Below are 13,021 nucleotides of genomic sequence, written 5' to 3' on the forward strand. Positions count from 1 at the left end.
AATTATCTTCATAAACATGGAACTGTGTGAGAGCAGATTTGAAGTCTCTCATTTTAAGTTTGACTTGAGAGGAAAGCAAACAAATTTAAACAAATGCCATTCATGATTAATGAAATTAAATGATTGTCCACCCCCCGCACAGGTTGTGATCCATCTGACTGATGGTCTGGATGGCCAGTATAATGAAATGAAGAGACAGGTTGAAGAACTTAAGATTTCAGGTGAGGAGAATTATTATGTCTGGATAATAAGCGGTTGAAACTGCATTAACTGAGAAACATCCTGGACAAAGAGAATAGAATCTGAGTCTTATGTGTGTTGTGCCATGCTAGGTGTGAACAGCTTTATCCTGGTGGGTCTGGAGCGGGTACCCAGGTTTGAGGAGGCCGTGCTCCTGGAGTTTGGCCGTGGCTTCAGGTACACCAGACCCCTCAGAGTTAATGTCATGGACTTGGACTACGAGCTTCTGGAGGAACTGGTGAGTGGTGTCTAGGGTTGCAAAGCTACATGGAATTTACCAAAGTTACCAGAATCTTCTGTAATTAACAGGTAATCTATGGCAATCTATGATACATTTTGTAATTTATACTTGAATAACTTTTAAAAATGTATTCATATATAATATTCACTGTTTTATATCTGTGTCCAAATAATAAATTAGTTTCCGGTGGATAGACCACATGGTTCATGAGAAAATAGCCTTATTAATGAAAAAAGCATCTAATCCAAAATCTAATCAAAAATTCTTCCAACTATTGTCTTTTTCACAACTGCCATCAGTTTTTCCCCAACAAAGACCTATTGACATGGTATTATAAATTAAAGTGATTAAAGAAAAATATAAAGGATATTTCATGCCGATTCCCTCATATTAAACACCATTGGTATTCATTAAGTTGATGGTTTATATTTAGGATAATGTTTTACAGCGTTGTCATTCTCTTCTTTACAAAAAATAATTTTAATCATTTTTTTGTTGATTTTTAAAATATATTTTACATGTGATAAGGCCACACAGAGGGCCAGAGATAATGACAGACACTTGTGACAAAATTAAGTAACCAAAAATGCCACTAGATGTAATTTGATAAAATGATATATGCTTGAAAGTGACCAAAATTCTGGTAGTTTACTGGTCAAATTTCAACCCTAGTGATTGCAACCCTAGTGGTGTTACAGTCACTCACTACTGAAATGTTACCAGTTCTTGTACTTGTACCTATACTGTACCATACAGCCCAACTGCCATGAAACCCAACATTGCCACACAAACGCTTTGAGGAAAGAACCTGGAGAAAGACTAAGGACTAAGCTATAGTATGACCACATTGAACATCTAAAGGAAGATCATTTAAGTCCCGGTCAAGTCACAGAGATGCACATTTTGATTGAGTGGATCATCAATCAATTATCTTGGCTGTACACAATTGCTTTTGTTCCGTCTTCAATTCCAATTTTGTAAACTTTCCAATTTACAGGACAACATTGCTGAGAGGGAGTGTTGCGCGGTGCCATGCAAATGCACCGGCACAAGGGGAGACAGAGGAGCAGTCGGACTTGGAGGACTGAAGGTTACTAATGTTCTTTATTATTACTTGAACTTAAGTATGCTAATGTGCATGTAAGTGTGAAAAAATGGCTAGGAAAATGTTTCTGTAGACGATGAAAGGCCTTGTGCTTTACTATTGTGATGAGTTAGTTATACAGTGTAGATTTACGCATAATATGCTTCTTATCTTGCAGGGTGGTCCAGGCGGAGCAGGTGGAGCAGGACATCCCGGAGATGAGGGTGGATCCGTAAGTCAGATTTATGTTCATACTGTATATGAAACCTTACTAACCCCACAAATACATGTCCAGCTTTCTTTCTGTCTTCTTTAGTAAGACTGTGCCCTCAGTCCGCACTATACACCTGCTTTGAAGTTATATAAATAAATAGAAAATAGTAATAATTCCAGATGCTCAAAGTGCAATCAAATCCAATTTTATTTGTTGCGTGCACAGGATACAGCAGGCGTAAAACAGTACAGTGAAATTATTCCGCAACGATGCAGAGAATACTAGGTCACAAATGTGTAGTACCCTAGGGTGATATACGGCAACCATCGTCAATCTCAATGTTATTCGATACAGTGTACGTATACGCTATGTTTTGTTACATGAAATCTCTTACTTCTCGTCCTGTGACAGGGAGACAGAGGTCCTCTTGGTGTCAATGGAACTCAAGGTTTCCAGGGATGTCCTGGACAGAGGGGCATCAAGGTAAGTACCCACTTAGCACCACCGTATCGATCAACAGGTTAATTGATGTGAAATCATAATGGAATGTAGTACTTTTTTTGCATAAAACATTTAACAATGGATATCTCTTCTGCTCTCCCTTGATCAGGGTGGTCGTGGGTACTCTGGAGAAAAGGTGAGTTTTTGAAATTGAGAAATCATTACTTAGAGTGCCTTCAGAAAGTATTCACAACCCTTGACTTAAAAATAAATGTAACAAATAAAACACAAATACATCTTGATTAGATAAGTATTCAATTACATGTTAGAATCATTTTTTGGCAGTGATTACAGTTGTGAGTCTTTCTGGGTAAGTCTCTAAGAGTTTTGCCACCTGGATTGTACAATATTTGCACATTATTATTTTTTTGTATTCTTCAAGCTCTGTCACGTTGGTTGTTGATCATTGCTGTACAGACATTTTCATGTCTTGCCATAGATTTGCAAGTCGATTTAAGTCAAAATTGAAACTAGGCCACTCAGGAACATTCAATGTCTTATTGGTAAGCACCTCCAGTGTATATAATACAACCCTGGCGCTTGCAACGCCAGGGTTGTGGGTTCGATTCCCACGGGGGGCCAGTACAAAAACAGTACAAAAAAGTATGAATGTATGTACTTGTAAGTCGCTCTGGATAAGAGCGTCTGCTAAATGACTTAAATGTAATGACTTAAATGTAATATGTATATTTGGCCTTGTGTGTTTGGTTATTGTCCTGCTGAAAGGTGAATTTGTCTCCCAGTGTCTGTTGGAAAGCAGACTGAACCAGGTTTTCCTCTACTGAGGGACCTTGCAGATAATTGTATATGTTGGGTAAAGAGATGAGGTCGTCAGTTATTGCACACAGAGTTAGTACATATTATGTGACCTGTTAAGCACATTTTTACTCCTGAACGTATTTAGGCTTGCCATAACACATGGGTTGAATACTTATTGACTCAAAACATTTCAATTTTTTCATTTTTTATATATGTTTCAACATGTCTAAGAACATAAATCCACTTTGACATCATGGGGTATTGTGTGTAGGCCAGTGACACAAAATGTTAATGTAATCTATTTGAAATTCAGACTGTAAAACAACAAAATGTGGAAAAAGTCAAAGGGGTGTGAATACTTTCTGAAGGCACTGTATGTTCAAATGAGAATAGATACAGTATATTGATCACATAATACTGATGATTTGTTTGAATGTTAATGATGAGTGTCAACCCCCAACAACCCTTGTCTTCTATCAGGGTGAATTTGGAGAGATTGGCCTGGATGGCATCAATGGAGAAGAGGTAAGAAAAACATGACTTTAAGATATTTTAAACTATGGCATGGACTGTCATACCAAACTTCAAGGGAACAGTTACAGCTTTTAAAATCTTGGTCTCATGCCAGAAGGGCCTTTGTAATCCACCATCTTACATAGCAAAATGTACCGTAAATCCAACTTTGAGTGCTTTTGCTTGAAGTTGTTCCCACAAAACAGATCCACAGTAGTAGAGACTAATATGATGACTTATGATGAACTTTTAGACCACACTGTAATGTGTGGCTGACTGATTTATTGCCTTCCACTAGGGCAAGAGTGGAGTCGCTGGACCCCCAGGAGACAGAGGAAACCCTGGGAGAAGGGTGAGTCCTCGTATGGTCATTGCAACCTCACAAATTTAATGTTTTGATACTTTCCCATGCATTCATTCATTTTCATGATTCTGATATGGTTATCACTCACAGATACTTCTGTCTTTTTTGTGTTCAGGGAACCAAAGGAACTAAAGGACATGCAGGAGACATCGGGGATACCGGAATCCGAGGAGATCCTGTGAGTATCCTCTGACCGCTTTATTCCAGATCAGAGCTTGTTTTCTTTACATAATGATTTTTTTCAGGACCAGGGATGGGTAAATTGATCCTGGTTCGATCATCATTTGGTATTACCTTATAATGATATCAGGACAAGTAATGATTGGGATTCTTATGGTAAATATAACAGAGAAGTAAACCAAACTAGTCAACCAAGTATTTCTACCTCATCATTAAGAGCCAAACTGATTCTGAATCTGATTCCATTTGCTTTGTGTTTCCTAGGGAACCACAGGGCAAGATAACAACGTGGCTGGACCTAAAGGAGACCCAGGCGACGTCGGCCCAGTGGTAATTACTTCCTGACTCTCTTCCTCACGCCAAGCTATAATGTGATCTGCTTTGGAGATTACAATGTTTTGTAAAGGAAATTAACTATCCAGTATCCAGGTATTCTTGATATTTTGAGTGCTTTTTTGCCATTGCACAGTGAGTATGTTCATCACTCATTTCCTGTTTAAATAGTCACTTAAATAGTTTCTCTCACTGATGTACTTTGTCTTGAATCCTAGGGAGAGCCAGGGGAAGATGGTAAGATGGGAGACCCCGGTGAACCAGGCAGGACGGTAGGACCACTCTCTCTCTTCTTCTCTATTACTAAAAACTATTGTCTGATATTTGACTTAATGTTTCGTTAAACACAATAGTTGGGTCGTTCCACCAATTTGGTGCCTTTTGAGTGTAACTTGGTAAAAAAACAAACATTTGATTTCATGTTTTCCCATCTCAAGAGGTAAAATAAATAAATGACTATAGTAAGTGCCTGTTAAGTGACAAATAAAGTATCAGGGTTGACTGTAACAGGGTTAACCGTAACAGGGCTGACAATTTTAACATTTTAACATTTTGTCATAAAGAACACATTTGAATAAAATTGAAGTTTTCCCATCTCAAGAGGTAAAATAAATAAATGGCTATAGTAAGTGCCTATTAAGTGACAAATAAAGTAACAGGGTTGACTGTAACAGGGTTGACTGTAACAGGGTTGACTGTAACAGGGTTGACTGTAACAGGGTTTACTGTAACAGGGTTGACTGTAACAGGGTTGACTGTAACAGGGTTGACCGTAACAGGGTTGACAATTTATTCTTAAATCAGCCATGAATCCCCTTGTGACATTTGGGAATGGATGCTTGTTGTGTGCAACAGGGAGTGGCAATCGCAAGCTTCACAAAATAATAACATTATTCAAACATGTCTAGCCTGTCAATATATGTGACCGACTGGCTCGATTCGGTCTTCTGTAGCAAAATTTGAAATTGTGTTTTTTACGATGGATAAAAGTAGAGGCTCAGAGCCCTTGAATATTTTGGTATACCTACTGGAGAGCTTTTCTTTGTCTACACCCATTCAGCATCATTCAGACCCTTTTAAGCCTTAGCCCCACCCATCTCTTTAAGGATTCCCATGTGAGGCCATGTGCTAAACAGAGTGAGTAAAGTAGTGTACTAAACAACCTACAGATTTTAAGACTAAAGGCTGGTTTATGCTACGTCTATTAACATGTTTGTTGACATTTGTCACAGTGACATCCAACATCAAACTTGTCATTGTCGTTATGAAAAAGTATAAACACAAAAACTGCAGGCTGCATGACATCAGCAACCTGGTGGTCCAAAATGACATAACTTGTGTACTTTAAAACCAATAAATCCATTTGTTGAAAAATGTATTTGGTATAGGTCAATCTAGCAAACCAGGCAACTAAAAGCAACTTTCTGAACAAGATTTTGGTTCATTTCTAGCTTGTTAGCTAGCTAACTAATGTGAAGTTAGCTGGCTAGCCAGTTCAAGTAATGACCATATCATATATCTGACAAAGTCTTAACTTCAGCTAATTTGTATTAATTATTACAGGAAAATAAACTCACAACAAGATCATTGTTTACAAGTTAATGGCGAGCTAATTACAGAAAATAGCTTACAGTTGTGAGTGTGATGAAATAAAAGCTGGGCATTCTACCGGATAATTTTTTAACTTGGACACTGTCTCGTTGGCCTAACGTTATATCTTAATTTGACTTTGGAGCAGGTCACATTGTTCTTCACATTACCGTGTCTGGTAAACACACACTATACAAAATAAAACCAAAGTGTATTTGTCACATGCGCAGGATACAGAATGTGTCAATGGTATAGTGAAATGGTTATAGTGGAGTCATTTGTTTAGACATGTAGCTAACATGTAGCTAGCTAAACAATGAACCATAATCCCAACTCCTAACATTACTACACTGCAAGAATCTGCAGGTAGCAAACTAGGTTCAATGTTAGCTAGCTAACTAACATTAAGCTATAACTAGCAATACAAATGGCTCTGCGATACGAATAATATTACTACACAGATCATACACGTAACGTTAGCTAGCAAGCCAGTCAGATAACATTAGCTAACAGTACGCTTTATCTTGCAATAAAAATGACTTTCTGACAAAATTAGAAACTTATCATATCTGAAAATGTAGCTAGCTAGACTCTGTTACCTGTACACATGGATGAACGCTTCTCCCTCTCTGTCATGGATGCCATGGTTGCCCTTAGTTTGAAGATGTAATCCAGAGACAAGTGTTTTACACAACAGCCTTCTATGGGTTCTGTTTTTGACTCCCTCGGCATATTTTCAATCAAACGCTCAAATTTTCTCACATCTCCTTAGCTATCATATTCTGCTTCCACCTGACATTCCACTGATTTCAAAACTCGGTTATCTAGAAAGTGAAGAGCCTTAGCAAAATTTGTGCAGTTCTTTGTGATATCTTTCAATAAAGCTGCTTTAAAAAGGATTACCTACACACACTAAGCAGCTCATATTACAGACAAAAGCGTGCTACATTGCAGACCACTCCGAACTCATCTCTTGGCATATCCAGCCCAGCCATAGCCAAAAATAGTAAAACCGGCTCACTTCACCTGCCGTTCTGTATGATTTGATGTTCGGTGTTTCTTTCAAATAATAATAAAAAAAGAAACAGTTTCACCATATTAAAACTAGAGTTCAGTTCACATAACAGGGTTGGCCTTAATACGAGTTACAGACGTAAATGAATCACTAATCACATTAAATAAATAATAATCTCCGGAAATGACTTTGTCAAAGCAATAAAATAACTAGGGCTTTACAATGATGGTGAAACTAAAGAGATTTTGTGATTAAGTGGGTTAAAATCTTCCTAGAAGTGACACAGGGTTGACGGAGGGAAATGTCAAAATGCTGAATTAGGCACTTTAGCAAGCCTTTATCAATATAATAAATTGGATATATTGAATAATCCATGTGATCTAAATGAAAGGGCACTTCATTTAATATAACAGGCTTTTAAAATTAAAATGTCCTACTTAAAATGTCAAAATGCACTCATTTTGTGGAACTACCCAGTTTACTTACCTATGCACCACCACATTAAGGTAACTCAGTATTAACAGTGGCTCTTTAATTTGTTTCTTTCCTGTTTGGATTATATTAGGGTTCTGATGGTAGAAGAGGCCCAGCCGGACAAGCTGTAAGTGAACCCTGAACCCTGACCACTTGATGCGTTGCTTAAGAAAGCCTAATGTTTCATAACCAAGCTACATTACTGTATCTGCCATCAGGGAAACCAGCACTTTCACACCCCATCACCCATTGCTATCTGCATATCTACGGCACTTCACATGCACTCGTCAGACTTATGGCCACATTACATACACCCACACTGCATGCGTACTGTACATACTAGCATATGTGTGTAGCATCTGCAGTAGCATATATCTAGCATATAGCATAATAACATTACCCACACTTAGCAAACTTAACATCAACAAACATCCATTTCTTTCGATGATCAAACTTAGCGTATCTAGCTAGCAGCTGTCCTTACTTACATTGGGCTGACTTTCCTTAGTGTTAGCTACTCAATTATCTACAGTAAACCCACTTCATCTAATGTCAACAAACTGATCACGTTTACTGAGGTCTACTCTCCGTGGGGTCATAAGAAAGCGGATGGTTCTGGTTTACAGGGATTCAGTATTTTCAACGGAATTTCAGTTTCCCCTGAAAAACGGAAGTGAGGACTCCGCTTAGGCGGCTTTTTACGCCTGCTAAAAAGATGGTTACCCGAGGTCTGATCATACACTGAAATTAATCGAGATGAGACATGGGTTTCTCTTATGTTATAGGGAAACCCTGGCAGTTCCGGAGGTAACGGTGTGCAGGGAGAGCCTGGTATCGGAGGATCCAGGGTAAGTGCATCCATCCACTCTGTGTGTTTCTAGACTTGTTGACCAAACATTGTGTAGCTTGAGCTGTGCGTGTATATCCTCCCATGCTAGATTTGTTCAAATCCTTTCATCACACTTTTATTGGTATCAGTCATTATGTGGGCTTTCATAGTAGCCATGTCTATACTGGAGCTAGGTGGCTGAACTAAGTCCAACAGGCAATTGTACTTCAGATTCAAATCACACGCACATTGTAACTAAACACCACTTTTTTTAAACCACCAAATCCATTCATCACTTTGATTCAACAGGAGACGAGTTTCTGATTTAGATGCGTGTTTATGATGCTTTGTCCTATTTAGGGCCAAGCTGGACCAATTGGTGCACCTGGAACCAGAGGTGAGGACGGGAACCCTGGACCAAGGGTAAGGGAACAACCACAGCCATTTTAAATGTGACACACCTCTGATATTGGCATAATGGCAGGTTCTGCAGTATGTTAAGACCTTAGTCTCTACTGTGTATCAAGACATAACGCTTCTAAATGGATTGGTGCCGAAAACGTTGGTTCTCGTTAATGTAGATTGTATATCTATCTACCCATTCATCTTTGACCTAATTGTTTCAAAGTGGCCTCCCAAGTGGAGCAGCGGTCTAAGGCACTGCATCGCAGTGCTTGAGGCGTCACTACAGACCCAGGTTTGATCCCGGGCTGTGTCGCAGCCGGCCGCGACCGGGAGACCCATGAGGTGGCACACAATTGGATCAGCGGCGTCCGGGTTAGGGGAGGGTTTAGCCGGCTGTGATGTCCTTGTCCCATCGTGCTCGAGCGATTCATGTGGGTATGACACATTGGTGCGGGTTAAGCGAGCAGTGTGTCAAGAAGCAGTGCGGCTTGGCAAGGTCATGTTTTGGAGGACACATGGCTCTAGACCTTCGCCTCTCCCGAGTCCCTACGGGAGTTGCAGCGATGGAACAAGACTGAAACTACCAATTGGAAACAACGAAAATGGGGAGAAAAAAGGAGTCAAAAAATATATGTTTCATTGTGCCACAGAGTGATGAATTACCATAGGGTTTTAGTCCTCTTTGATATAAGAAGTTTGTATGTTGACACATTTTAAGTTCGGACTTTGAGCTGTACTGCACATCACCATATGACTTGATGAAAAGGCATCTAATTGTGAATAATAGTAAACACAAACAACTTGCGGTCGGAAAGAAGCAACACATGTTCTCTAGGAAACACAGACAAAATGAATACCTCCCAGCTGGCACTCATTTCACATGTGGGGTGCATTTGGAAAGTATGCAGACCCCTTGATTTTTTTCACATTTTGTTACGTTATGGCCTTGTTCTAAAAATGATTCAAACATTATTTCCCTCATAAATCTACACACAATGCCCCATATGACAACGCAAAAACAGGCTGTTATGAATTTTTGCACATGTATAAAAAAAATTAAAAAATCTGATCCTTTACTCAGTACTTTGTTGAAGCACCTTTGGCAGCGATTACAGCCTCAAGTCTTCTTGGGTATGACGCTACAAGCTTGGCACACCTGTCTTTGGGGAGTTTCTCTCATTCTTCTCTGCAGATCCTCTCAAGCTCTGTCAGGTTGGATGGGGAGCGTTACAGCACAGCTATTTTCAGGTCTCTCCAGAGATGTTAGATCAGGTTCAAATCCAGGCTTTGTCTCTGCCACTAAAGGACATTGAGAATTTTCCCGAAGCCGCTCCTGCATTGTCTTGGCTGTGTGCTTAGGGTCAAGGTCCTGTTGACAACCTTCGTCCAAGTCTGAGCAGGTTTTCATCAAGGATCTTTCTATACTTTGCTCCGTTCATCTTTGCCTCAATCCTAACTAGTCTCCCAGTTCATGCCACTAAAAATCCTCCCCACAGCAGGATGCTGCCACCACCATGATTCACTGTAGGGATGGTGCCAGATTTCCTCCAGACGTGACGCTAGGCATTCAGGCCAAAGAGTTCAATCTTGGTTTCATCAGACCAGAGAATCTTGTTCCTCATGGTCTGAGAGTCTTTAGATGCATTTTGGCAAACTCCAAGCGGTCTGTCATGTGCCTTTTACTGAGGAGTGGCTTACGTCTGGCCACTCTACCAAGAAGGCCTGATTGGTGGAGTGCTGCAGAGATGGTTGTCCTTCTGGAAGTTTCTCCCATCTCCACAAATTAACGCTAGAGCTCTGTCAGTGACAATCGGCTTCTTGGTCTTGGTGGTTTCAAACTTCTTCCATTTAAGAATGATGGAAGGCCACTGTGTTCTTGGAGACCTTCAATGCTGCATACATTTTTTGGTTCCCTTCCCCAGATATGTGCCTCGACACAATCTTGTCTCTGAGCTATATGGACAATTCCTTCAACCTCATAGCTTGGTTTTTGCTCTGGCATGCACTGTCAACTGTGAGACCTTATATAGACAGGTGTGTGCCTTCACCTGAGCTCAATTTCGAGTCTCATAGCGAAGGGTCTGAATACTTATATAAATGTGATATTTCAGTTTTTTTTATATTTAATACATTTGCTAAAATGTCTAAAAACCTCTTTTCACTTTGTCATTATGGGGTTTTGTGTGTAGATTGATGAGAAGTTTTTTCCAATCAACTTTAGAATAACGCTGTAACATAACAAATTGTGGAAAAAGTCAAAGGGTCTGAATACTTTTCGAAGGCACTGTACGACAACAGGCATTGCTTCAGCATCGATGTAACTTCTTAGATGACAGTGTCATGGGGTCAATGGTGATAAGATTTCTCAGATTTTTAAATGTTTTATTCCAGGGCCCAGGAGGAGCCCAGGGACCCCCCGGAAACAATGGCAGGAGAGGACCTCTCGGTCGCAAGGTACTGAACTTAACTGATCATCATTGGCATCGCTCTAGTCTAGCTAATGCTTCAGTCATCCCGGGCCTTGTTTAGTTTACATTATAATCACATTGGCCTAAGCCTCCCACTCTCCTGTTACTGGACACACGTACACAGCCTATTAGAGTCAACATAGAATGCTCCCTAACAAAACATCCAGGACTGTGTGTAAATCTAGATGAAATCTCTGCACAACTCAGAAGGAATGTGCTCTCTCTCTCTTGCTCTGCCTCTCTCTTCCATCTCTCGTCTCTCTTTCTTTTTATATCTCTCCCTGTGTACTATCTCTACTATCTCTCTCTCTCTGGCTGTATCTCTGTATCTTTCTTTATAGGGTGAGCCAGGAGAGCCCGGACCCAATGGCATCGTGGGACCTCTGGGACCTCGTGGTGAGCCTGTAAGTCATTACATCACATCCTGTCAGCTCAACACAACTGGAACCTAGGAAAGGTTAACCAACTGACTATTAATCAGATTGTAGATTACATGAGATCAACATACATTGAGATGAATACAATAAAAATACACAAGTGTAATAAATCATATTGATGTTATTGCAGTTGGAATTATCTTCTTACCCTTCTTATCCTATGAAATTGATACATTTATGAGATGTATTGTTTCATTTGTAGCCCTGTGGAATGGTGTTCATATGAATTTAGGCTTAGAGCAGTGTGACACTTTGATTTCCCCAAAATTCTCTACCTTTCTCCTGAAGTGTGCACTTGCACACTCCCAACCATAGATTTAAGCATTGGATTGGTGTAAGCAATGCGCATTGGCAGGAGGGAGTTTCCACCAATGTTAAAGGGATAGTTCACCCAAATTCCAAATGTACAGTACTTTCGGGAAGTATTCAGACCCTTGGATTTTTTCCCAAAAAAGTCAAGGGGTCTGAATGCTTTCTGAATGCACTGTATATAATGGTTTTCTTACCCTATAAGCAGGTAAGACAGCAATCCATACTTTGGTTTCTTTTACCGGCCTAGGAGGATCAATGTTAAATCCATGTGAGGAAGTGTGTAAGTACACACTTCAGGAGACGGGTAGAGAATCTGGACTCAACCTTAGACGAGCTCCAGGCTCCTAGGCCTTCTGATGGTAATCTGGATTTCACAGTCACGGCCAGTTCAAGGAGCAGCAGGATTTATGTCTCTGAGCCCCTCTCACTCCTCAGAATCTGGAGTGTGTGTCTTTAATCTCTCAACTGAAGGTCTCCCTAATACCAAACATTCTATCTCGTTTCATTGGCTTCTTACGTGATCTGTCCCCATTCCGTGAGTTCTGTCCCCATTCTTTTCTTGTGCATGCCTGGAGTGCCATATGGGCAGGGTAGGGACCATTTCATTACTTATGTTGCCCCAGGCAGGCTCAATCAAGCACAGTGAAAGTATTTGATGATTTTGAATACTATTTGAACCCAGGTAGGGCTGTACTTACAGTGACATTGTGCAGTGTTAGTTCAACGCACATGGTACGTTTAACTATAAGATTGGGTCAGTAGACAATACTGTGCCATCTTTCAAATTGCAGTAAGCACAGTATCCTCTTCTTACAGGGCGAAGATGGTCGAGATGGATTTGGAATCGCAGGGCCCAAAGGAAGAAAGGTAAATAATCCTACATTTGACAAAATACAATTTGCAACTGTCTGTCCCTCATATCCATCTGTTCAGTCCAAGCTGTCCAATCTGCACCTAAAGAATGAATGTAATCGTGTTGTATGTAATGTTGTCTGGAGCAGCCTACTACTTTTAAATATCCAACAAAATCAATCAATCAATCACTGTTCTATGTTATAATAA

At 40.1% G+C, this 13,021-nt stretch overlaps 1 protein-coding gene across 1 annotated transcript in view; it reads left to right on the forward strand.

Annotated features, from left to right (window-relative positions):
- col6a3 (collagen, type VI, alpha 3) overlaps window positions 1-13,021 on the forward strand; it is an 83,028-nt gene that overhangs the window by 53,071 nt on the left and 16,936 nt on the right. Inside the window, exons 27-43 of the mRNA XM_055879175.1 lie at window positions 143-221; window positions 333-478; window positions 1,479-1,571; window positions 1,744-1,797; window positions 2,191-2,262; window positions 2,390-2,416; window positions 3,520-3,564; window positions 3,851-3,904; window positions 4,032-4,094; window positions 4,361-4,426; window positions 4,648-4,701; window positions 7,600-7,635; window positions 8,294-8,356; window positions 8,698-8,760; window positions 11,134-11,196; window positions 11,552-11,614; window positions 12,776-12,826. Coding sequence (XP_055735150.1) covers window positions 143-221; window positions 333-478; window positions 1,479-1,571; window positions 1,744-1,797; window positions 2,191-2,262; window positions 2,390-2,416; window positions 3,520-3,564; window positions 3,851-3,904; window positions 4,032-4,094; window positions 4,361-4,426; window positions 4,648-4,701; window positions 7,600-7,635; window positions 8,294-8,356; window positions 8,698-8,760; window positions 11,134-11,196; window positions 11,552-11,614; window positions 12,776-12,826 — 1,092 coding nt within the window. The remainder of the gene's footprint in view (window positions 1-142; window positions 222-332; window positions 479-1,478; window positions 1,572-1,743; window positions 1,798-2,190; window positions 2,263-2,389; window positions 2,417-3,519; window positions 3,565-3,850; window positions 3,905-4,031; window positions 4,095-4,360; window positions 4,427-4,647; window positions 4,702-7,599; window positions 7,636-8,293; window positions 8,357-8,697; window positions 8,761-11,133; window positions 11,197-11,551; window positions 11,615-12,775; window positions 12,827-13,021) is intronic.

This window comes from Salvelinus fontinalis, chromosome 23 (genome assembly GCF_029448725.1).
Source record: "Salvelinus fontinalis isolate EN_2023a chromosome 23, ASM2944872v1, whole genome shotgun sequence".
Taxonomy (NCBI): domain Eukaryota; kingdom Metazoa; phylum Chordata; class Actinopteri; order Salmoniformes; family Salmonidae; genus Salvelinus; species Salvelinus fontinalis.